Source organism: Scardinius erythrophthalmus (assembly GCF_964197995.2).
Source record: "Scardinius erythrophthalmus genome assembly, chromosome: 9".
NCBI lineage: Eukaryota > Metazoa > Chordata > Actinopteri > Cypriniformes > Leuciscidae > Scardinius > Scardinius erythrophthalmus.
This window is the reverse complement of record NC_138229.1, coordinates 20,961,773-20,988,149: the sequence shown is the minus strand read 5'-3', so window position 1 is coordinate 20,988,149 and position 26,377 is coordinate 20,961,773. Positions and strand designations below refer to the sequence as shown.

The 26,377-nt window shown below is 36.8% G+C and overlaps 2 protein-coding genes across 3 annotated transcripts; one reads left to right on the top strand and one right to left on the bottom strand.

Moving 5' to 3' along the window:
• Positions 1-27: 27 nt before the first annotated feature.
• Positions 28-14,816, bottom strand: u2surp (U2 snRNP-associated SURP domain containing). Its single transcript, XM_081375284.1, has 26 exons — positions 14,588-14,816; positions 13,575-13,673; positions 9,927-10,038; positions 9,134-9,255; positions 8,973-9,040; positions 8,796-8,884; positions 8,588-8,623; positions 8,388-8,470; positions 8,137-8,302; positions 6,819-7,030; positions 6,199-6,242; positions 4,130-4,234; positions 3,630-3,696; positions 3,380-3,546; positions 3,084-3,246; positions 2,915-2,994; positions 2,736-2,823; positions 2,506-2,643; positions 2,195-2,375; positions 1,902-1,976; positions 1,753-1,816; positions 1,371-1,527; positions 1,164-1,274; positions 943-1,076; positions 691-858; positions 28-555 (listed from the first exon to the last, which is right to left on the bottom strand). The coding sequence occupies exons 1-26, from the start codon at positions 14,630-14,632 to the stop codon at positions 417-419; spliced, it is 2,913 nt and encodes a 970-aa protein (XP_081231410.1). The 5' UTR covers positions 14,633-14,816; the 3' UTR covers positions 28-416.
• Positions 14,817-21,439: 6,623 nt separating this feature from the next.
• On the top strand, positions 21,440-26,132 carry ttpa (tocopherol (alpha) transfer protein). Of its 2 annotated transcripts, XM_081373880.1 has the most exons (6): positions 21,464-21,692; positions 24,094-24,247; positions 24,345-24,538; positions 24,728-24,838; positions 24,924-25,165; positions 25,311-26,130. In XM_081373880.1, exons 1-5 carry the CDS (start codon positions 21,498-21,500, stop codon positions 25,152-25,154), a joined length of 885 nt encoding a protein of 294 aa, XP_081230006.1. In that variant the 5' UTR covers positions 21,464-21,497; the 3' UTR covers positions 25,155-25,165; positions 25,311-26,130. The 2 variants fall into 2 exon arrangements, with proteins under 2 accessions (XP_081230005.1, XP_081230006.1); XM_081373879.1 differs by having other exon boundaries at positions 21,440-21,692; positions 24,924-26,132.
• Positions 26,133-26,377: the final 245 nt, after the last annotated feature.

Below are 26,377 nucleotides of genomic sequence, written 5' to 3'. Positions count from 1 at the left end.
GAGCAAATACTAAGGCATTTCAGAGAGTCACATAAATTGTCTTTATTGAAAAGCAAACATCTATACAACTGAAACTTACACTATTTTAATTTAAGTCAGTTTCAAGGGATCTAAAAACAATGACAAAAAAAAAAAGAAAGAAAAAAAAGAAAAAAATAAGACAATAGTTTTTGTGTTGAAGGAAGATTGCCCCAACCACTGCAGTTATTTTCTCTTCGGACATTTGGAACATCAAAGGAAGCTCCTAAATGACATTATAAAACACCCAATAGATGACCCTTGAACAGTGTTCTTGTGCCAATGTGAGTGAGCTTCAAAACAAGGATGGGTTAAAGAGGGAATGTCCCTCACACTGATTTACAGGACAAATTTGAGGCACAAAAGACAACCCAGGCATATTTTCATAGCCAGAAGTCTCAGTGTTTGCTTTTTTTGGATTTCTTGTGAGAACGGTGAGGCGATCGTGACCGAGATCTGGATTTCTTTGAGGATTTTTTAGGCGTTCTTGATCTGGACCTACGCGACCTCTTAGGTGTTCTTGGTGGTGAAGGAGACCTAAAATCATTTTAAAAAAATGATACAGATTATTACATTCAGCTTAGTTCCATAAACATGCTTGTAATGACAACAACAAAAACACAGGATTGAGTTTTATGCTGCCACGATGAAGAGATGAAATCATTCGTTTACCTTTTAGAAGACTTGCGGTTACTGTCTCTCGGAGAGTCTTTATAAGACAACCGAGAGCTGTCTTTTGTATAGGATCTATCAGAGCGCTCAGATCGTGGTGAGGGCGACCTGCCGCGCCTACTGCTGCTACTTCGGGTGGGGCTGGGGGAGGGACTGTGTCTCCGTTTTCTGTAAAGAAACAATCTTAAATGCATTCAGAGTTCTCCATTTCTGAAAGACATTTACTCATCATCCCTTATGCAGGGATCTTACTTTTCTTTTCTGCCTGGTGTGGAGTCATCTTTGTCCTTCTCTTTGTGGGACACATCAGATTTATCTTTGTCTTTTCTTTCTTTTTCTTTGTCTTTCTCTTTGTCTTTCTCTTTCTCTGTCTCTTTCTCCTTCTCCTGAACAATGTCCAAAAAAAAAAGTATGGTTTCAAACAAAATAGAAGGACTAAAATGAATGTCAAAAACAATTAAGCTGATACTAACCCGCTGTAGTAACTTGTCCCGGTAAAGCTCTACTTGCTCTTGAATACTCTGTCCAGATTTTTTGGGTCGTTTTCCAGATTCAAGCTCGTCTTGAAACTTCATGACTTTAAGCTGTAACACAGACAAAGAAAAACGTGACTGGGATCTCTAAAAGCTTCAAGAATGTGAAGCATTATGTTTAGTACACTTATTAGCATTTAGGTATACCTCAATTTCTCGAAGTTTGGCACGTTTCTCTTCGCTCATCTCAAAAAATTTAGCAGACTTTGAATCGTATTCTTCTCTAACAGGATTACTGTAGGACTGCTGCTCTGCAGCACTGGAAGCTCTGAGAGTGTCTTTACTTTCAGTTTCACGTGTTGAACTATGACAAGAAAGTGAAAATTAGATCAAAACTGCATAGCAAATGTATTGGTGATTTTTGTGATACTATAAGAAATTTTAGAAATCATTTTAGAGATTAAATTTAATATTTTAAAATTGAGCTTAACAAGAAAAAATTATCAGTACAGACATTTCTAAGAAGTTTGCATGTCCTTTAACATTTAATCATGAGTTTCCCAAGCCTAGTAGAACTAGGAAAACGTACCTTGATTTACTTTTCTCAGATTCATCTGGCAGATCAAAGATTTCCCATTTTGACGTGGTTACAGCTAAAAATAGAGAAAAATCAATTTTGTGTGTACAGGAGGAGGTAACTAAGGTTTAGATGATGTGATAAACGTAATCTAGACTAACCTTGAGCTTCCAAAGCAGCACCATCCACTGCCTCCCATTTTGACGGAGCGACCTTAAAACCTGGTTTTTGATCAACTAAAGAAGGAAAAAAAAAAGTCCTGACATTTTTTTCCTAAACAAATTTCTTTTAGAACATCTGCCATGACATTTAGCAATTCTAATGTAAAGTATATTCTTTTTTTTATGATATTGTAATAGAGTGATGTGTTAAGTCTATTAAGTGGGAGTTGAGTGTATAAAAGGTAAAATAAATAAATAAACAAACAAATAAACAATGTTGTCAGCATTCTTACAAGGAATACCATCCAGATCATCATCTGTTCCCTTGATGGGCATTCCATCCAGGTCATCGAGTGGTGCGCCATCAATTGGAGCTCCATCGATGGGCATGCCGTCAACATCATCGAAAGGAGCGCCATCCAGTTCTTCCTCCACAATAGGAGCACCATCAATGTCCTCAGTCCTTTCTGGCAGCTGAAGTGAAGTGAAAACGCAATAAACATCCAATCATTCAGTCCATGCTGAGAGGAGTTGTGACAACTCAAATCTTATCATTGACAATCTATGAATCATAACTCAATCAGCCAATCTCTACCAAACTAACCTCTGGCACCAGTTCTTCAATCTCCTTTTCAGGATCGAGACTGACGAGTCCCAGGAAAATGTTTTGAAGTTTAATCAGGAACGGATCAGGATACACTGCCCAGTCTTCCCATGCACGGAAACAGGACATTACTCGTTGCTGTGAGGACCAAAATTGAGAAACGTCAAATCCAGATAGCTAACTTTATTATAAAACCAGTATGGGTTAAAAATTTGAGCCGAATGGCGCACCTTAAAATTCTCTGATTGTAAATGACCCTGTATTGTCTTATAAGTGGCATTTAGATCAGAAAATATCTGACAAAGTTTTGTTTCAAAGCTGTAAAAGAATAAAAGACAAACACATTAAAAAGACGACAAACAAGAACTAATACCTTGATTGCGCACTTTAAAATAATTGTTAAACTTACAATTTTCTGTAATAAGAGGCATTAGCAACTTTTGCTGAGGAGTTATACAGCACATCTGACACCAAATATAACCTTGCAATCTGAGGGAGGACAGAAATGCAGATGTAAACAAAAGTGATGAATGAAACAAAAATCAATCATAATTGTCAATCTTAATTAACAAATTAACCTTCTTTGGCAGAGGTGTTTTAAGTATGGACAGAGACTCAGCAATGCATTCCACTATTTCCTCAGCAGCATCGGCATGCGTGAGGCAGAAAAACATGCCGTCAGCTATGTCGCTCTTCCTCGGCGTGAGACCTCGGAGTAACTCCTCCAGTTTATCCCTCTCGCTGCAGCAGACGAGAGTATTTAGTACACACAACCAACAATACTGAATACAACCAAAAAACGGGTAGCACCACACTAGAAGAATTCAAGATCTCCATAGAATCCATTAAGACAGATTTCAATACGAAGACATACTCGTCTTTCAAGGTGCCCTTCTTGCCACTTTCTTCATCATCATCATCATCGCGCTCCTCCTCTTCAGGAGTACCATGTAAATAAGGGTTGAGAGGCGGTGGTCGCCAGAAAGATCCGTTCTTAAACATTCTAAAGTCTTCTGTTTTCCATTTTGTAGGAGATTCGCCCTATGAGTGAACATTTTGAAATTTTATGTCTGGACATTTCAATAAGTTTTTGAAAAAAAATCATGAAAATAAATAAGACTAACCTGTAATATGGTGTATAACTTCCACCGGTAATAAACATGAGCTGGACTTTGATTTTCAAATAAAAATCTGTAGAATACAAACAAATTCTGAATACATAATCAAGATAAGTACAATTATAAAAATCACTACTGTCTGACTTAAATCACTTAAGATCTTTTCTTCCATATTGTGACTTGTATCTAACCGAAACACTGAATTATTGAGAAAAAAAAATTAGGGTGAGGATTTCTATTAATAGGTTGCAGATTGGATGGAGGCAGATGTAAATGCGAGAGTGCAGTTGATTGTAAGAAAGGGGCAGAGTTTAAGCAGACAATGATTGGAGAAGTCTGTCATTTTACTGGAAGATCCAGTTATGACATTTTATATTTAAATTATGAAGTCAAATTGTTTCTTAAACATGCATTTGCAAAATAGATGGGATGAATTTTCATTTCACGCCTTGGAATAAAAAAAATAAATAAATAAAAAGTAGCCTCATTCATAAATATGCACTGACCTGTAGAGTGGATTATTGATCTCTCTGTTCATGATCATGGCTTCAAACATGGGACCCTCACGCACAACAAACTCGATCATTCGATGGATGAGAGAGAGCAAATTCCTACGAGAAAAACACAGTTAAAGCGAAACAGATTCAGCGCCATCAACAGCCACACCTAAACAAATGCTACTGCTACATTATGACATTTGATGAAATGCAACATCCTTGCACTTACTATCCATGAGTCTATTGACATGTTTGAGTTTTTAACATTTAAAACTGACTGGCAGTCTAACAGCTTGTAACAATCAAAACATTTCAATCCTCTCTACATCTACACCTGAGTCTCAGCCATAGCATTCTGCCCTTGTAACTTAACACTGGACGTGCTACTGAGATACTAAATGTGAGGCCGAGTGACAGTGATTTTTCTTGCTTATTGACAATAGACAAGTGTGGATGGAGAGGGACAAAATCATGTAAGCACTTCTAGAGTCAGTTAAGATATAGGGACAACAATTGGCTTCCTGACTGGCTCGTGAAGTGGCCGATAAAATCAAGAGATGATGTTTTTCAAATGTACTGAAACACAAATCACAAGTATTGGAGCCGATCATACCAATGTCAGGCAATCATTCTGTATACTTTCCCCAATCCATCCTGTGACGCTTTTCTGGTCCCTCGCTGCTGCAGACAGTTCAACTTGTGCTGCTCACCAAGGCCAATGTCAAAGGTCACTGAGACTACGGGGATTGGGTGTTGCTTTTGTGCCATGATACTGGGGCAGTTAAAGTGAGCAATAGCCAGAGGGCTGTTTTTTGTGTAACTGACACTAGGTGAATGTTTATTGTGTAGTGTTTTAGTTGCTAAATTAGTATTGCTGTAATGAATAACATCTGATGTAGGATGTCTGATTAAACCTGAGCCACTCTCTCAAAATCCAGTGGAACAACCGATCAAGCATGCCGTAACGCTAACATCTGAAACAGTTCTGTTTAAAAGGAGGCTCTACAAACACCAAACAGCATTCATTCAAAATGTACACTACTGTTCAAAAGTTTGAGGCTGGTAAGATTTCTCAATGTTGTTGAAAGAAGTTTCTTATGCAAGACAAAGTAAAACAGTAACATTAAAGTCCCCGTGAAATCAAAATTGACCCTAATTACTTTGTTAGCGCATATTACTAGTCTTGTGGTGAACAATTAATCTGTGAAATATATAAAAAAAATGTTTTTACCAGGGTAATCTTTAATCAAAATCTGAAAAGTTACTTCCGGTCTGGAATGGCGTCTTTTTCTGATGACGTAGGTTTGACGGCTTGGGTTGAAAACGCTTAACCACTCCCTTCAAACCGTTAGTCTGCTATGAGCAGAGATGGAGAGGAGGAGCGCTAGAGTAAAACCCTGCCCTCTGTTCAATATTCCGTTTCACTTGGAAATACGTCGTAACACTGGAGAAAAGTCGTTTGCAACTTCCGGTTCACGGGGACTTTAAGAAATAATACAATTTCAAATAACTTTTCTATTTTAATATATTTAAAATGTACTTTATTCCTGTGATGGCAAAGTTGAATTTTCATCATCATTACTCCAGTGTCACGTGATCCTTCAGAAATCATCCTAATATGTTGATTTACTGCTCAAGAATCACTTATAATCAATGTTAAAACAGTTTTTAATGGAAACCACATTTTCTTTAGGATTTTTCAAACTAGGTTAACAAAAAACAACAACATTTATTCAAAACAGAAATCTCTGCAACTTTATAAATGTCTTTATCACTATTGACTGACCTCAAACTTTTGAACAGAAATGTGTCAACCAAAACGATAAACCCACAGAACTCTCTGTGCTAATAAGACCTTCACTATCTGAGCAGTATGATGCAAACCCTTTGTAGAGAAATGCAATGCATGTGTGTGATTTGTATTGTTAGTAGCTTCTCCTGATTTTCATGCAAGGCCTCAACTATTGCTCACTCAAACCAGCCTCTGGTAGCATGGATATGGCCAATCTTTCAATCTACAGAGATGGGATAAGTTCTCTACATTTCATAAGAATTTGGAAAAAAAGAAAAACATGTACCTTTCTGTTGGGATAACCACTTTGACTATGGCTTGCGACAGAGTCTGGATATGAAGTCACATCAGATAATAAACATAGAATATATGTGAGTATTGTTAAAAAGAAACAAGCATAACACTAAATGCAACATATACTCCTACAACAACAAACGTGTTCTACGGTGTCAGTTTTAAAACTTGACTGAACACATTCCTTAGAGAAAGAGGCAGTGAAATCATACACAATCTACATTCATAATATATTTTTAAAACGTCTCTTTACATTTCTTTCAAGCAGACAGTATCAAAGGAGAACAGTTTTATCTTAACTTGCATTCAAAACCTATAAAATGTCTTGTGCAATGAAAATGAGTAATCTACACTCCAAAACACTTACCGGTACAATCAGCATGGTACACATATAATGTCATTTATACAATTTTTACCAAAAATACTAATTTAGTCAAATTGCACAATTCTATGAACAAAAACTTTTCACAAAAAGCTAGATGAAAAATGTCTGCACTTCCACACACACAAATAAAATGCATATAAACAAACATTACTAAGAAAGTAATTTACCCTAACTACATTTATGACCATGCTAACCAAAATCTTTTTGTCCCACGTATGCCAAGTTACCTTCTCAAACTCCTCTTTGCACTTCGGAGGGGGAGGCATTGAAGCGTTGGGGTTCTTCAGCCTCTCTTTGGGCTGGGCATTGAAGGGCAGACCGGAGGGTGGAGGTGGGAGGGTGTGCTCCATCATTGAAGGTGGAATGTATATTGGGTGAGGAGGAATTGGTACACCTTTGCCCCATCCCAGTTTCATTTCAAAATTCATTATCATTTTGCCTGAAACGGTCAGCATTTGCCAAATTATTCATTAGTACCAAGAGGGAAACAATAAACGCAAAGTGATTATAAAGAATGCATAGATTTTAGTGGTCGACCGATTACATTTTTGTTATGGCCAATGCTGAAACCTTAAACCACTTTTCCATCATTGAGATGATCGGTTCTAAGGGTGGTAAGCAATGGTTATAATTATATATTCATTTGAATTTGGTTTGGCACGGCACAATTTCTCAGCCTGAAATTCTTATTCAGCTAACCGTGCTGGTAGAATGCGTGTATTGACGTCGCCACTCAGGATTGATCACTTGTCTGTTGCCAGTTTCTCTGTAGCTGGCCAAGCATGCTATCTGAGCGAAGTAAACAAGTTAATAATAGAAATATCCGATCATCCTTCATAACACGGTACCTATTTACATCTCATATCGTCTGTAAACTCTTGCTCTTTACATTTCAAAAAGATCCGTTGTCAACCCCAGTGGAAATTAAACCATATCCGTACTGGCTGGGCCGGATTGGCACAGAATGGAACAGTTAAGCAAGAAGAATGGTTTGGCCTAACGGTGGAAAAGTGGCTTTAGAGAGCAGGGTGGCAGATGGCCGATATAGGCCTATATATCATCTCACTTTTTAATGATAGTAAATAACATGCATTATTTCTGCAATCAAATTTGTTATTTCACATGATATTTAGTACAAATAATTAGAAACAAATATTTTAAGCAAATTTGGAAAAAATGTATAAAACAAATCTGCAAAATAAACAGATTTATGCCTCATACAGCAACTTCTTGATTCTGTAATCCTATTAGCATTTTTCACAAACAACAAATGTGTATTTGCTGAATGCCACCAGTACATATTTAAAAAAGCATTACACCACTTGCAGAACTTTTAAACACGGGCAACTAATGGAGGAGGAGAATGGGAGCTCCTGCTAAGGTGCTGTGTTTTTAGAGCTGTCAAAATAAAAGTCCCACTTCCAACAGTTATCAGCCAAATAAAAAACCTTATTTGCCGATGTGAAGAAAAAGGAGCAAAACAGTGTCCAATTTATCATGTTATATTGGCTGACCACTAACAGATCTGAATAAGAATTTATTTACCATTTAAATGTTTAAGTGCGCGTTCAGCATCTCTTCTCGTCATGAAGGCTACAAAACCACAATTCCTTTCTCTGGCCCTTTCCTCATCAGTCCTGGGCCACATAATTTTCACACTGGCTAATGGACCATAGCGACCGAATTCCTGACAGAGCATCTCCTCGTTCATCTAGAGGGTGAAAGAGCAGTTTTAGAATGGACATTTTTGTGCTTGAGACCTAACAATAATCACCAGGGAAAAAAAGATCAGCTACCTGAGGATTAATGTTCCCCAAATACAGATTTGTAGTTGTAGGATCACCAACGTCATGAGAGCCAGGAGCTGAATCATCCAAGACTGAAAAAAAGAAGAAGCTTTGAATAACAACTGATGTTTTACCATCCCTTCTTCCATGATGGGATACATAAACAGCAAAAAGGCCATTGCATTACACAGTATATAAAACAAAATTACCACTGGACGGACGGTTTCTTCGTGAAGAACCATCCGCTAAAAGCAGAAGAAAAGCAGTGTGAATTTTGTTTCCTGAATCTGAAAGCGTATACACTGCTGAATTGTGGCAGCGGCCGAGACATGTGGGAGGGGCACAAACTTGACTGGGTCTGACACCATGAGTGAAACTGACTGTTTTGATGGGGGAAAAAAACAAGAAAGAACTTACAGGATCGCTTTCCTTCCATTGTGGGAAGAGGCTCAAAACGACTGACTCGGCCCTTCAACCTGTGACGCTCATCGCGCTCCTCCTGTATCCTACAAAAAAAACCCCGTAGCATTACATTTGAGATCATCATATTAAAGGTGCTGGCATTAGTTAAATAAGAATGCAAAGAACGCCTACTGTTTCAGTTCTTCTTTGAAGAGTTCAAGGTTGCTCTTTTTCTTTTCTTTATCCCCCTTCTTCGATGCCTAGGCAATATAATAGAAAAAGAACAGGTAAATAACACAAAATAGATAGTTTTTTTTAAATAATGTTAAATGAAAATAAATTACAAGACTCACATTGCGTTTATCTATTGCTAAAAACTGTGGTGGAGTATCCAAAGGTAAAAAACTTTTAGCCTCCAAAACTCTTGACTTCGGTTTGTAGAGCTTTCCTTTCTTTTCATCGACTGCCGCTTCCTCTGTAATGGTATGTCACACAGATATTAAAGCAGGGACAATTAAGAGGAATGTATATAAAAATTGGCCATTTTGCATAATTTGAAAGAAAACGCAAAGTAACTTTATATATCATTCAAATGTTTGGTATTGTGGAAATTATTTATTAGAGATTACTAATTTTACAACACTGTACTGAAGTCATAAAATGTCCATTTCAAATGAATGCTGTTCTTTTGATCTTTCCATCCATCAAAGAATACTGAAAAATATATATCATGGTTTAAAAAAAAATAATAAGCAGCACAACTGTTTTCAAAACATTGATAATAAGAAATGTCTTGACCAGTAAATCAACATATTATAAGGATTTCTGAAGGATCATGTCACACTGAAGACAGGAGTAATGATGCTGAAAATTCAGCTTTACCATCACAGGAATATATCAGACTGTAAAATATATTCAAATAGAAAATTTATTTTTAATTGAAATAATATTTTACAATATTATTGTTTTTACTGTATTTTGATCAAATAAATGCAGCATTGGTGAGCATAAGAGACTTTTCAAAAAACATGTTAAAAAGTCTTGTCAAAAAACAAACTTTTGAATATATATATATTTTATAAATGATAAAGAGAGAAAAAAAAAAAACTTATGGTCACTGCAGCAACATCCACATGATAATCCTACCTTTAGTGGCATTAGCAATCCCACCCCGTACAAACGTCTTCACTTTTCCTTCACCTCCCTCAAATGCAGCGAGAAATTCTTCATAGATCTCCGCAGCTGCTCTTTCATCCTCCTGTGAGAAATCACAGATTGCAAAAGTGGAATAATGTGGAATTATGTTAAACTTGTGAGATTTATTGGGATGTAACAGTTACCAATGTGTTTATGTTCTGTGCATTGATAATACTGCTTTTTGGTCTAACAGACAGTACTATCAATTGTGCACTTGTGAATATGAACAAGGTAACTGACTATAATGCAGTGAAATTAAAAAAATCTCTAACATTAATTACAATATTGATACACTAAGAAAAGTGCCACAGAGTAATTTTCACTGAAGATTGACTAGACTGGGAAGAATTTTTGCAAATCAGTGTCATTATAGGGGATCAGTAAAATGCAAGTCAGTTAATATTGAATTTTGCATCTTAAAGGGATAAATCACCCTAAAATGAAAATTAAGTCATCGTTTACTCACCCTGGAGTTCTTTTAATGCCGTATATCCTATCTAAAAAAAAATGTCCCACTTAGATTGTACCTATAATGGCGGTGAATAGCAACCTGCATCAAGATTTTTTTTTTTTAAAAGACACAAAAGTATCACAGAATGATCCCATGTGACACGCACCGTACAAGTGTCCTGGGGGTATATGATAGTATGCAAATTGAAATGTAATGTATTATTTAATGAAAATCCTGACCTTGGCTGCTGGTCTTCTCTGTGCACAGTTACGTGACGCGAGTTCGTGAGACTCTATTAGCACCGCAGTTCACACCCGTTCACATCTGTCAACTGTCATTTTCACATTTTAACAAAGATTCCAACTCAGTGAAGAAGGTACACATACTTTTTTGGGATTTCTAAGAGTTGTATTAATGTCGCGTTTTAATTCATCTTCATTTCTCTCAACTTGTGTGCTTTTTCTGGGACAGTTGGAGTGAACTACGGCGCTAATAGTGTTTCACAAACGTGCAGTTAAGAACAACGACCAAGGTCAGGATTTTTGTCAAAGCTGTAGTCCGTAACTTTTGGCGCTCTGGCGGTTAATAAACAGAACTGCATGCGTCTTGCAGAAGAACACTGTAGCTGGAGCTACTTCTCTCTGTTTATGTCTCTGTCAAGTCAAGCAGGTACTGGGCTACTCCGCAGTGGTACGAACCGTACCAGTCTAAAATATTCTGAATATAAATACTTATTAAAGGTGTACCATAGTGATTCAGGATAATACAAAAACACGGTTTGGAAAATTAATTCATGGTGTACTCACTAACACAAAAAAAAGTACGGACTGCAGCTTTAAATAATACATTTCTACAATACAAAAATAAGTAAATAATCCAAATAATACACAATTACATTTCAGTTTGTTTTTCACCAAACCCTATGCTATACCACCCTGAACACCTGGAATATACCACACGTGTCGTATCGGATGATTGTGTTGCGTCTTTTTTAAAACGCTTGAGGCTGGTCGCTATTCACTGCCATGGACGAATGTGAGCGGGACAATTAAGACTGGAAATTGAATACTCTAAAATCTTAAAATCTGAGCAGATTATGAAATAATGGGCAGAGAAATACAGTGAGGAAAATAAGTATTTGAACACCCTGCTATTTTGCAAGTTCTCCCACTTAGAAATCATGGAGGGGTCTGAAATTGTCATCGTAGGTGCATGTCCACTGTGAGAGACATAATCTAAAAAAAAAAAATCCAGAAATCACAATGTATGATTTTTTAACTATTTATTTGTATGATACAGCTGCAAATAAGTATTTGAACACCTGAGAAAATCAATGTTAATATTGATTAATACAGGTCAAACGTTTCCTGTAGTTTTTCACCAGGTTTGCACACACTGCAGGAGGGATTTTGGCCCACTCCTCCACACAGATCTTCTCTAGATCAGTCAGGTTTCTGGGCTGTCGCTGAGAAACACGGAGTTTGAGCTCCCTCCAAAGATTCTCTATTGGGTTTAGGTCTGGAGACTGGCTAGGCCACGCCAGAACCTTGATATGCTTCTTACAGAGCCACTCCTTGGTTATCCTGGCTGTGTGCTTCGGGTCATTGTCATGTTGGAAGACCCAGCCTCGACCCATCTTCAATGCTCTAACTGAGGGAAGGAGGTTGTTCCCCAAAATCTCGCAATACATGGCCCCGGTCATCCTCTCCTTAATACAGTGCAGTCGCCCTGTCCCATGTGCAGAAAAACACCCCCAAAGCATGATGCTACCACCCCCATGCTTCACAGTAGGGATGGTGTTCTTGGGATGGTACTCATCATTCTTCTTCCTTCTAACACGTTTAGTGGAATTATGACCAAAAAGTTATATTTTGGTCTCATCTGACCACACGACTTTCTCCCATGACTCCTCTGGATCATCCAAATGGTCACTGGGAAACTTAAGACGGGCCTTGACATGTGCTGGTTTAAGCAGGGGAACCTTCCGTGCCATGCATGATTTCAAACCATGACGTCTTAGTGTATTACCAACAGTAACCTTGGAAACGGTGGTCCCAGCTCTTTTCAGGTCATTGACCAGCTCCTCCCGTGTAGTTCTGGGCTGATTTCTCACCTTTCTTAGGATCATTGAGACCCCACGAGGTGAGATCTTGCATGGAGCCCCAGTCCGAGGGAGATTGACAGTCATGTTTAGCTTCTTCCATTTTCTAATGATTGCTCCAACAGTGGACCTTTTTCACCAAGCTGCTTGGCAATTTCCCCGTAGCCCTTTCCAGCCTTGTGGAGGTGTACAATTTTGTCTCTAGTGTCTTTGGACAGCTTTTTGGTCTTGGCCATGTTAGTAGTTGGATTCTTACTGATTGTATGGGGTGGACAGGTGTCTTTATGCAGCTAACGACCTCAAACAGGTGCATCTAATTTAGGATAATAAATGGAGTGGAGGTGGACATTTTAAAGGCAGACTAACAGGTCTTTGAGGGTCAGAATTCTAGCTGATAGACAGGTGTTCAAATACTTATTTGCAGCTGTATCATACAAATAAATAGTTAAAAAATCATATATCGTGATTTCTAGATTTTCTTTTTTAGATGTTCTTTTTTATGTTTCTCACAGTGGACATGCACCTACGACGACAATTTCAGACCCCTCCATGATTTCCAAGTGGGAGAACTTGCAAAATAGCAGGGTGTTCAAATACTTATTTTCCTCCCTGCAAATTATTAAACGACTGAGAATCAGACACAACCAGACTTTCAAGTTGTTCTGAATAAAAAATAAATAAAAAAAATCACAAAGAAACATGAGCCCCTTTCAAACATATTTGATCCTATGACTGCTTGTTGCCAGAGCCAGTCTGCAGGTTTTGGGCAGTCAGAGTTAACGGATTTCACTGAAAGTAACAGTGTACGATTGGGCACAGATTGATTTTTTAGCTTTAGACTATGAAACCGTCCATTCAGAGGATTTCAACCATGTTTGATATTTTGAACTGATTTTAGAACACACATTGTTTTCAATTAACATGCTTCTCCTAGCAATGATCTGCACATTTCTGTGTGAGTTTGTAGTTTTCAGAATGACTTGAAAAGTCTAGTAGTGTAATTTAATGTGTGGTATCAGTCTGGTATTGGACCTCATCTACTTACCTTCTTTTTGAGTTCATCCTGCTCTTTCTTACTTAGTGTTCTTTTAGCAACCGCCATCTTGCCGATACTAAAGGCCTTTAACTTACTTTCCAATAAAGCCTGCATGAAAATATGAAAAGATTTAATTATACAAGTCAGCAATGACATCCCCTTCCTTAATACACAGACCTTTAGTTTTCTTGCCTAGGGAAAAAATAGATGTTAGTGCATTCCTCATTTACTTTACAAAACGTATAAAAACAAAACTGCACAAATGAAAGGAAAGAGAAAACAAGAAGGAAAAAAATAATGTCTATCTATCTTCGGCGATGATTTGTTTAAAGATGTAAGTTAACTGTTTGCCATGCATAATAAGATGTGCACTTTGCAGCAATCACCAATCACTGAAAACATCAGGACAGATGAGCTGGTGTGGCTATAACACAAATACAGACAATATGTTTATGGCACTATCTCAGCTGTTTTTCCCTTTTCTGTTGACCCTTTCACGTGGCTATAGTAAAGACGAACATTATCACGTTAGCTCGTCAAAGCAAAAGGAGCAAGTTAGCACAACTTTGAAAGCGCAAATTACATGTTCACAGCGCTATATCAAGCCCATCTTCTCTATATAATAGTATAGCGTCTATATATTAATGTAATGCAATAATTAATGTAAAGATAGGTTCGTGTTAGCTCTGTCAGCATACAATAAACACACATTGACTTATTTCATGTTCTGTGGTGGTGTCAAGAGAATTAAAAAACATACGAGGGTCAAATGCAGCATGTATGGCAAACATATTTTAGCCCGGGGGTTTGTATTATTTAAAAAAAAATCTGTGCAGCCGCCGGTTTCTAGCTAACTACACTGCTAGCCAGTTAGCATCACAACCGAGCAGCTCAATGGACCTTTTTCGTATCACAGAGCGACACACCACTGAGTCAGACACAATATTATTTCGTCTTTCTTGTCATAAACAAGAGAGGTCGGCTTTAACATACTGATATGAAATGGAAAAGTCATGAAATACCTTAGAGTTGGCTTTCTGCGCCCCACCTGGCGTTTTGTCCGCCATTTTGCCCGACACTGTGCAAGCGCGTGAAGCGCGTGAAGCGCGTTCACTCTCCCAGTGTGAACGAGTCCATTTGACGTAACACTGAAGACCGACCGAGATGAGTCTGTCAATGTCCTGGCATAGGCCTATGAACACAATCTGTGTACTAGTCTATACATTATATGAACTGTTATTGATGTACTAGACATTGAAATGTCACAGGATGCGATTTTAAAATAATTGTTTTTGTACAATGCATGTGGTACCTAGGCTAATTTAGTCTGAACATTACTATTGCAGATGATTTGCTGGTCATAGCTGGTTTAAGATTACCTTGCTTGTTTAAGATTGTCTCCAGCTGTTTCAAACTGATCTCACATCCTGGACAAACTGGTGTTAAGCTGGTTTCACTCATTGACAAGCTGGTCCTAGCCTTACCAGATGAAAGCCCGTCCAAAATAACACCAGCAAGCCATATAGCTATAACCATTCAGTGGCTGCCACGTACCTGCTGTGCTAAACTGGCTTGCAACAAGACATATGCTATGGGTCAATCAATATAATTTTTGCCACTGTAAATACATTTTCACAGGGGCGTAGTTTGTGGGGGGGTTGGGGGGGAGATAACCCCCTCAATATTTAAATCTATGCATTACAACCCCCCCAATATTTATTCCACGATCACATGAAAAATATGCAGACCCAAACTTCAACCCCCCCAATGTTCAAACCAAATCTACGCCCTTGCATTTTCAGTATATGAATGCCTATCCAAACTTTCAGTGAAGTGTAGCCTTTAGTTCCTGCAGATTTTGTAATACAATGCTGCATAAAGTAAAAGTAAAATATGGAAGCTCTGACCCACTCAGTGTTACTCTAAATAAGTTATTAATTACTAGTTAATTACATCTTTAACAGTGTGGCCTAATTAGATTACTGTGCTTCTACTCTCTAAATGTATTGCATTACATTATACTTGAAAAAATCCCAAATCAACCTCAACCAGTTGAACAAAACAAGGACAGACATGAAACTGCACTTTTAATTCTTTCAAATTATGTAATGTTACATAAATTATTCTTGAACTGACAAATGTATTTAAAAGGAAAAGATTACATTATTTTAACATAGATGTTAATTTTGTTAGGCCACAATTGTTTTATATAGAATTTTTCTATAGTCTATACAGTATTTAATGCAATTACATTGTAATCATTTACTTTACTTTTTCAAGGGAAAAGTTATTAAGTTGCAGTAATTAATTACTTAGTAGTAATGATTTACACCCAACATGGACCCACTGAAGCGGGCAGTATCAAAGACAACTCTGATGCAGCACTTTGCAGTGATTGACATCCATTATTTATTGTTTACAATTTTGTATTTTCACTAATGTCATATATCTGTTTTTTTTTAAATATAGACTACATTTTCATAACATAACATGCAACTGTAATTCCTGCATACATTTATGTGCAGCATTAAACAGTCTATATAATGCACTTCAGATGCTTCTATAGCTTTGCCTTGTATTTTGAGACAAACACTTAAATGGTGCAAATATATGAATAATTTCAATCCAGACAATAAATGAAATGTAATTTTTGTAAGAATATTGATAATAAGCAGCATAAAAAAGAAATGAATCCACTGATATAAAGCTGATCATATTAGTAATCTTTGTTAAACAGTTTCAAACGGAACACAATTTTCATATTCATCTAAATACTTTATTTGTTATAAGCATTCTAAGTTTCAGATTTGCATCATGTTGTATTTGAGGTGACATGACATTTTTTTTACAACCCAACTTCAGGATAACCAGATTTCAATGCACTGTCAAAAAAAGAAAGAAAGAAAAAAAACATGTTAGAATTTACATTTTGAATTTACATGGTAGAATACACACTTTCAAAATGATTTATACAATTGAAAAAACTTAAGCCTGTCAGAAACCTTAAATAAAAATAAATAAAAAAGAAAGATGACCTTTAATTGAACTGTAGATGTGTTGACCATTAGTCAACATGACATTTTTTTTGCCAGAGTCCGTATTTTGTTTGAAATTTCACAAAATTGTGAATACATACATGACCATGTGAAAGTATGCCAATGCAAACAGAGATGACGGAAGAGCTTCTTGTAAAGGCTTTAGAAATCTACCTGTCTGATTGTATGAACATTTTAAGTAGGCCTAGTAGTGTACTAGGAATATAACATAAATGTATTGAAAGAAACACCTTTAAAATAGTCATAAACAGGCAACATTACATTTTTTGAAGGATATGTGGCTCCGCTCTTGGCATTCACCGCGTGCCTTAATTGAAATAAATGAAATCAAGGTCCACTGTGAACACGTAAAGCGAGAGCCAAAAGTGCAAAAAGAGATTCTTCAGGACCTGATGAGCAGCTGAACCTGTTTTAGATTTAGGATATACATCATGACTTGCACCACAGGCCAGACAAATCGGATTCTGCCAGCAGGTGTATTTATTCAAAAGCACACTTTAAGGCCTATTTAGGTGTGAATCTCATCCTGGTAATGCTGAATATTTCCTTATCCGGTGTGTCTGCTGATAGTCTACTGGAAGCCTGTGTTCTGATGGACAAAGCACACAGCCAGAGGCAATGCATTCAGAATGCCTGCACATCCAAGGCATCAAATACAGCTTTCCATCCCTGTGACCTAAAGCATCAAAATCATAAGAGTTAAACTATGGCAAACAGGCCTATTCGAAATTAAATACACAGAATAACGTCGAACATTAGTCAACATTCGCAAATGAAGCCCAAATGTGTGCCTCTATATGTAAAATTAGAAGAAAAAAGGATAATTGATTCAAAATATCTGTTAATTAAATCGAACCAAAATACGCAGAACATTCATATGGTTATTATTATTTAATCCCACTGTCGTCGGCAGGCAGCATCCGTTTACCCTGCATCATCACTGCATCATCCCACAAGGGTGGATGAGACGGATTTGTTATCTACGTTAATTTTAGGATTTAGGTGTTCATGTACATACCTCCGTGAAGCCATGAAAATGTGTTCATATCGCTGCTTAATATTAAAGAGGACTTTCAAATAAATGACGAGCCAACGACATATAAATATGGAAACTGCGCCGAGCGCTACATTGCAAGGGAGGCGCGTGACGTCATCATGCAGACAGATGTTCAATCCCTGCGTCCTTGAGTTTAGCTATCAGGCTATGTTAGCCAACAAATGACGTGTCAAACGACTGATTGATTGATGTTATAAAATGTGACATACATTTTGGGAAGATGACAAACAGACACACTGAAGCGTGAAATTTATTTTATTGTTTCGTTAAAAAAATATAGCCTACATAATGAGGTTTCTGAGGAGTGGGTTTGTATAGAATATTCCCTAATGGACCCTTTTCACAGACTGTGATGACCTGTTGTAACGGTCATCAACATCGAATATATATATATATATATATATATATATATATATATATATATATATATATATATATATATATATATATATATATATATATATATATATATATATATATATAATATTTTCATTTTAAAAAAAGTATTTACATTTATAACACTGTACTTTGTATTATATTACATTTGTAAATTTCATTGCAAAACGACGCTGCTGTGAGGGTGTACTAATAAAGCAGCTGATGATAAAGTTAATTGACATCTTTCTCTCATCTGACTGCCGTTTTCAATATCTCTATTTTTTCATCTTTTTGAAAGTTGTGAAAACACTAGTGTGGAGTTTTCGCTTTGCTATTTGAGCAGATGTGAACACCAAATATATATATATATATATATATATATATATATATATATATATATATATATATATATATATATATATATATATATATATATATTTTTTTTTTTTTTTACCAAAAATATATTTAATGTAGTCTCTCATTCACTGCTATTGGTGCAGGTATGACATCACTTTGTAGACCAAAACATAGACATGCCCTTCGTCTCAATGTCCATATCCATCCTGAACAGTATGTGAGATTAAAATAAGTGTGTCAAAGCATAGTAGGCTCATAGACTGTAAAAAATAGAGTAGGCTATGTTGAAAAGAGTAGGGCTCTACCAGAAGTCCCCGGATGGTCTACTATTTCCGGTGGATTTTCGAAGTGTGGATCCTCCTTGCACACTCCAGAGCCCTTAAATATGATTTTTTTTCAACAGCTCTGGCACACTCTAAGGCCGTATGTTTAGATAAATGTTTAAGGACTAATCAAAGTTTAACCTGATATAAAAATATTTATTTAATGTTATTCGTATTATATATCATCTGCAATATAATGTGGACTTTTATAAAGGTCCGTTTGGCCATTACTTTTAAATGCATCATAATGCATGAGGAGAGTCTCCGCATGAAAGATCCGCGACTGTAGATCAACGTGCTTCTGCATTTCTCTCCGATACGTTGGAAATGAAATGAAATATGAAATGTGGAGGATTTTATCTTTGATAAGATGATTGACAGGCCAGTTTGCGTGACAGGATGCGTTCATAGACAGTATAGGATGCGTTAGCGACAGAGCAACCGCTGACGCAATTGAATGACGTGTAGCCTATGTCCCAAAGCTTGTCTACTCTTCTGCTACACACTCAAAAGTTGTATATTTATGATGGCAGGAAAATGTTTCTAGCTATAAAAACTGAAAGAGTTGTCAAAAGCTTAGCTATGGTGATGTTGAAGTAGTGGGACCATGGTGTAGGCCTAGGCCTAGTTCGTTTATAGCATTAACTTTTTACTTCTGGCGACTGCATTTATGGGCTTCAAGTTCATAAAGGTTGTGTTAATTTGTGAAAATTATCTTTATGAACAAAACGCAAGTATCATAAACTTTTGTTGATCACAGAGCTTTTTTATTTTATTTTGCTATAATCCACAAGCCTGTTGAAAAATCCAATTGGGTTTTTGTCGAGGGAAACCAGTGTGATGCTAAGGTCGTGTGTCCACCAAAGCGTTTTTTTCACGTGGCTGCATGGCGTGTTTTTTCAATTGTTTTCAATGTGAGCGCCGCGTTTTTAAAACGCCACGAGGCGCTGAGCGTCTTTTTCTCGCCGAGAGTTGAAGAATGTTCAACTTTGGGTAAAACGCTGCGCTCATCACTGTCACTTTTTACCCAGCCGTCCAATCACAGTGAAGGAGGGGCGGGACAAATATTTGTTGTCTCTCGCCATTGACTACCATACAATATTTTTCCGAAATAAGGTCCCATGGTGGTCCACCGGAAGGGGAGGGATTTAGGCTCTCAATAGTGCTTTCATATGTACTTCTGTTCTGTTCACCCAACGTGCTTTACAATCATGTCAGGATTCTTTCCTCATGCAAGCACCACCAGTTTGAAGCATCCACTTGGATAATGCGACAATATCCACAGTACAACGGCGCCAGGGCGCTCACCGCTCACCACACACCAGATATAGGTGGAGAGGAGAGAGAGTGATAGAGCCAATTCAATGGAAGGGGATTATTAGGAGGCCATGACTGTATAAGGGCCAATGGAGGGAATTTGGCCAGGACACCGGGGTTACACCCCTACTCTTTACAAGAAGTACCATGGGATTTTTAGTGACCGCAGAGAGTCAGGACCTCGGTTTAATCTCTCATCCGAAGGACGGAGCTTGTAACAGTATAGTTTCCCCATCACTTTGGGGCATTAGGACCTGCACAGACCACATGGAGAGCGCCCCCTGCTGGCCTCACTAGCACCTCTTCCAGTAGCAACCTAGTTTGGAGGTCTCCCATCCAAGTATTAACCAGACTCAACTTTGCTTTCAGTGGGCAACCAATCTTGGGCTACAGGGTGAAATGCTGTGGCAATACTTAAAAATAGGCTACTTAATCTGCTAAATTAATTAGATAATGCATGTTATTGTAGTGTGTTACTTTACTTGTGAAATCAAAAAAGTAATCTGATTATGTAATGCATGTTACTTGTAATTCGTTATCCCCAATACTGCTAATTTCAGATGAGATTGAAAACCCCTGATCGCTAGTTCTTTTCCACTGTCTGAAAATATCAATTGATCAATGTAGATTTCAGTCTGTGGTTTTCTTAGAGAGGAGAGCTACGGTAGAAATTTGTCCATTTTGAACATAATCAGAATTATCAGCTAATAAAGGTAAATCGGCATAGTACTCGACTTGAGCATTTTCTACAGTCTGAGTTGGGTTCCCAGAGCTGTGTTATTACTGTATTGTTTAATACAGAATCTCTTCAGTTAAAACCAAAGCACATTCTGTCCACTCAAGTGGACAACTGAAAATCTCTTCGAAAAATAAAAGAAGTTAAAATCTTGTTTTTCATACTCTTAGAGCAATAAAAACATGTAGGAAATAAACCTTGACTGTGGTTGAAATGTATGCATGAAAGGGTTAATAAATGTCAAACCAGGGAAAGTTGTAACAGGAATTAAATTCCTGTATAAAAATTAATTATAATATTTGTTTGGTCATTGTTATCTTTTACATTTTGGGGTTTCTTTAGAGAATTTTGGGTTTAAGTTCAATGGACTTTTTTTCATAGTGGTATGCAATATGATTAATTCATTTCACACTCATGTTGACTTCATCTTAAACATCTGGATGAATTGCGCCGTAGGTCTACACAAGTTGTTGTTAACAATTGATCTCAGTTTTGAATAAGGTCAGTCTAGTCTGTTTATTTGGACGAGAGAGATTTAATTCAGTCGGCAAAGTTGGCTTGGTCAATGTTTGACGAAAGTTGACATGTACAAAGGTGAAAAAAACATTAGGCTATAGTTCTCATTGGGATGTGAGGGGCTCATTCCCTGCCCCCTTTTAAGTGAGACCACTGCTCGGAGAAAATGACTCTCGATCGGCTCGCGCAAATATGAAGTCTGAGGAAGTTGACAACATCGAAGAATTAAATAATTTACCTGTCGATTCTGTTCGGATTGCGCCGTATTTGGCAGAGCTGAGGCAAAAAGCAGAAGCAGAAAAAAGCATTCGACACTTGGATTTGTCGAAAACATTTCTGATACGTTTTTTGCAGGCGAGAGACTTTGATGTGGCACTGGCGTTCAAGGTTTGGAATACTATTTCACCCTAAACTTTGACTGAACTCAAATGATTAATGTGTAAACTGACGCGCGTGCTTTCTGTAGTGATAGTAACACCGTTGATGAGACGTGATTTGGTTTGCAATAACATTTAGGCTACGCCGGGCTGATATTACACAACACTCGTATGCTGGGGTAAAATTGCCATCACTTCAGAAGTGAGGGGACAGATATGTCAAATACCTATCTAATTGACAGGCTTTAGTTTTTCTTCTCATTCTTTTTACTGGCTAATACATCAAATACCCCCCCCCCCATTCCTATATTGTCCTAATGATAATTTTATGATTGGTTTATGTACTACAAACACTTGTGCATAAGTCATCATGGATGTAAAAAATATATATATATATATATCACAGAAAATATATTTTATAGCTTCTGTACTGTAATAACGTCTATATCAATAGCACTGCATTATTATTCATATACTTTATTGTTATAAAAATACCCCGAGATGGCTTGAAAAACATAAATCATTGATTGTCGTGTGATTATTGCGTGCACGTTTCATCAGTCAAACGTTTTCTGCTTTTTACTCTGCTACAGCCATAGCTGGACGCCTTTGTCCATATTGGGGATTTCCTGGAATGTCATAAGTTATTACCTCTATGAGTCCATTTTGGACTCTGGCTTTGAGTATGAAGGAAACCTACATTACATGAGTTTGTTTAGCCAAAGTCACTTAGCGCTTCATAATGTTCACATCGCCTCGTTTTGAATAAGAATAAAATGTCAGGTCATGCACAGACTATCTTGTCTCTTTGAAATTAAATCTAGATAATTTATTCACATTGGCCCTTGAAAAACTCTATGTGAGCTAGGGTTGCAAAGGGGTGGAAAATTTCCGGTTAAGCTGAGAAATTTTGGAAATATTCCAATTTTGAAACTTTACGAGAATTCATTGAAATTTTGAGGTAATTTATGCAAATTGTATCATATACAAACATAAATATACATTTTGTTTGGTCATAAGCAGACATGCATGCAAACCATAGACTGTAAAAAAATATGGACGTAGTGTCTGTGACGTCACCTGTGGGTTTCTTAAGAGCATTTTTGAAGCCTTAAGTGGGCGGAGCCGACCGTCGCCATCTTGCAACGCGTCACTCCCGGATAAACGAAAATTGGCAAAAAGGCGGGATTAGCTGAGGTGACGTGACAGCTAACAGACAGCAGACAAAAGGCTAATAGTGACAGCAGCGGCAATCCACCTGTCACTCAAGTGGCCACGCCCTTAATTATGCAGAACTTTAAGGCTTAATATAATTTGACTCTCTTTTGCAGCCTGTGTCTAGAGGCCAGTCGATGAATTGCAGTTTAAGACACTTCCTTGTTGGTTTCAAGAGAGAGACAGGAAGGTTGCTGTTTGACCTTTGATTTTTTTTTTTTTTTTACTTTGATTTATTTATTTGTGAGTAGAACTCTTTAATAAATTTTTTTTGTTGAACATCAAATAAACAGGAATGTTGAATAAAATCCCCCCCCCCCCATTTTCAAATGTAAAATGAAATCAGATTCAGGGGTGTGGCCTCAATAGCCCTGCAGTATGTGCATGTGAGAGAGGAATGAGCAGGGTAGAAATTTGACTAAATTAGCATTAAATCTGGTTGTTTTAACCAAGATTATATGGCAAGATGTTTTTTTTTTCAACTACAATTAAGTCCCCAGTTATAGGTTAACCTGCAGTTTTGCAAATTTACATTTTATTCCCATTAATTCCAATATATACTCGTTAACTCGTAATTTTGCATCCCTAATGTGAACATAGTTGCCCCCCCCAAAAGTGTGGGGGGCGAATTTACGTTTGATTAAAAGTACAAAAGTACTAGTGCGGTAAAAGTAGGCCTACACGTCCCCCATGTATCCTACACCCATTCATATATGTAATTTCCGAATTTATGCAAAATAAAATAATGCATAATGCAATTCCTATAGTGTATCATCACTATTTTAGTTTTTATAGTTGGTTTTTTTTTCTTTTGAAGTTTATTATTATTTATTTATTAGTTATCTTAACTTCTTCTTTAACCATTTATATTGTGTTCATACACCAGTTCATTTATGTACATTATAGCTTATAGCATATTTATGCCAATGTTTTCTTGTCTATTTATTATTTGTTTAATGTAAACATCTGTAAATATCTAGCCCACAAACACTCTAGTTTAAGTGAAAGTAACTTTGAGGTTATTTCAGCCATACTGACTAGGTAGGGACTGTATGTTCAATAACTGATGCACACATTTTTTCTTTTCTGACTGACATTGCATTCCGATGTCAAACCAACCATAATCAATGTAATGAGTAATGCTTCTTTTGTCCTGATAATTTTCTTAAAAGTAAAAAACTTGTGTTTTTCAACAGCTGTTAATCAACTATCATAAATGGAGACAAGAATGTCCAGAAATAACTGCAGATCTACGGCCATTATCCATCATAGGACTTCTCCAAAACAATTACCATGGAGTTTTGAGATCACGAGACGATGCTGGAGGTCGAGTTTTAATCTATCGGATTGGCAAGTACATACACAAACAATATAAAAAATAAAATAAAATAAAAAACTTCTGCCAATATAATGGGGAATATCACACATTTTCAAACACTGTTTTCAGGTCGGTGGAACCCCAAAGAATTTACAGCTTACGAGGTTTTTCGTGTGAGCCTCATTACGTCAGAGTTGATTGTTCGAGAGTGGGAGACTCAAAAAAATGGACTCAAAGTGATTTTTGATCTCCAAGATTGGTGCTTTGCTCATGCTCTGCAGATAAATCCTTCCCTGGCAAAAAAGATATCTTCTGTACTCACGGTACGTATAAATTTAAACATTTTCACGAAAGATTATATATTTTAGTGAAGAAATTATCAGTTGGATATCTGGAGAAATAATATCTCTTATAGCTAGCTTTTTTAATATTCATTTTAAAAATGAAAAAAAAATATATGAATACATTATCGAGTGAGTTCAAATGAATCCACCAAATAATCTGTCTTGCAGGATTCCTTTCCTTTGAAAGTACGCGGCATCCATTTGATAAACGAGCCTATTTTTTTCCGTCCCGTCTTTGCCATGATCCGTCCATTTCTTCCAGACAAAATCAAACAACGGGTTAGTAACATTTAAGTAGACTATGGGATTTTAAGAGGATTCGTTTTAATCAGTTTAATATCTATGGTGATGCCTTTCCTTATAGATTCATATGCATGGCTGTTCATATGTCCGAAGTCTCTGCAGTTACTTTCCGAAGGCTATTCTCCCTCCTGTGTATGGAGGAACCGGACCAGGCATAGATGAAGTGTGCCAAGAGTGGACTGAGTTCATCATGCAGTCTGAAGATTATCTCTATAGGCTCTCTATAGACTTGCGCAACCCGCAAGAATCAGGCGGTGGAGGTGATGCTTCTCAGTCATCCGCCTTTGACTAATTAAAATGAAGGTACTTCTCACCATGTGCTCTTTGTGTTCTGCTGTGGCAAGTTACTTACTTTCTATGAAATTAAGGATAATATTGCTGACCTAAATTGTAATTGTAATCTTTTACTAAATAGGATTTTTTTTCTTTACTTTTATTTTCATTCCAGACTGGAAAAGGTGACATTCCCAGTTATCACATTTGGATAATGTGATTTTATTGAATTCTATATCACACAGATATTCATTGCAAGTGCTTGATATACTGTACCTCTGAAGATACAATATAGCACTATATTTCAGATGTTTGTTGCTTTTAGAAGAAGGATTTTGTAGTATCTTTAAAATAACACAACTAGTGTACAATGTTGTATGAGACTGAAATGTCAAAGTGCATTTGTTTCTTTTACTTGTGAATTGTCATTGTTTTTATTGTATTATTTTCATTACAATAGACAAAACTCAGGATGTTACAAAACATTAGTCTCTGTGTTTATGGAGTCAAATGATCTGTAATGTAATTGTAAACTGCAGCATTCAGTAATCTTTGCTGTATTTTAAATAAATAAAAAGCTGAGGGCATGTACTTATAAGTGGGATTGTAAAGTGGCACTTTGGTCCATTGCCTTTTGCTCCCATAGACAGTAGTTTGCTCCGACTCTTAAACAAATATAACCAGAGACGAATGACCTTACTGGAGCTCTTCTTGTTTACAGATTTCCTTAAATGTGAATGTCTGAAACCATGTATATACCTCTTGTTCTGTTTATTGAACCTTTCCTGTCAGACAGTGTATCTAATGACAGAAGAAAATCACTGTTTTACATTAGTGGCTCATTATTTAATTGTGTTGTCATCAATTGTTATCCAACTACAACTGTTAATTATTTTTTTCCCACTTTAATGTACATTACCATAATGATAAAAAGATATACACAGACACATTAATACACAATGTGCTACTCAAATAAACGTGGGAACTGGACAATCGCAAATGTCATTGTGTGAAGATGTTTTCAACTGTTAAGCTGCCAAATCCAATTGGGTGAATGAAGAGGCTCCAGGCTGTGTACTACATTCCTGCCAAATTCTTATTATCTTCCATTATCTTGCCTGTCTATATAGATTGTAAGATTTAAACAATAATCATTTATATAAGTAACAGTTACAATAAGAATATCACTAAGAAATATTTTAAAACCATAGTTTTGTAGTCTAGTAATGGTTAGGGACATAA

What these genes read in the sequence shown, in the direction of transcription:
- u2surp (XM_081375284.1), bottom strand. Translation starts at nt 14,632, where the DNA reads ATGGCGGACAAAACGCCAGGTGGGGCGCAGAAAGCCAACTCTAAG. An exon ending in TTCAAAGAAGAACTGAAACA is followed by an intron (nt 8,885 to 8,972) that starts GTAGGCGTTCTT and finishes TTTTTTTTGTAG; the next exon opens with GATACAGGAGGAGCGCGATG. An exon ending in GCAAAGAGGAGTTTGAGAAG is followed by an intron (nt 6,243 to 6,818) that starts GTAACTTGGCAT and finishes CTTCATATCCAG; the next exon opens with ACTCTGTCGCAAGCCATAGT.
- ttpa (XM_081373879.1), top strand. Translation starts at nt 21,498, where the DNA reads ATGAAGTCTGAGGAAGTTGACAACATCGAAGAATTAAATAATTTACCT. An exon ending in ATGTGGCACTGGCGTTCAAG is followed by an intron (nt 21,693 to 24,093) that starts GTTTGGAATACT and finishes GTTTTTCAACAG; the next exon opens with CTGTTAATCAACTATCATAA. An exon ending in AGATATCTTCTGTACTCACG is followed by an intron (nt 24,539 to 24,727) that starts GTACGTATAAAT and finishes TCTGTCTTGCAG; the next exon opens with GATTCCTTTCCTTTGAAAGT.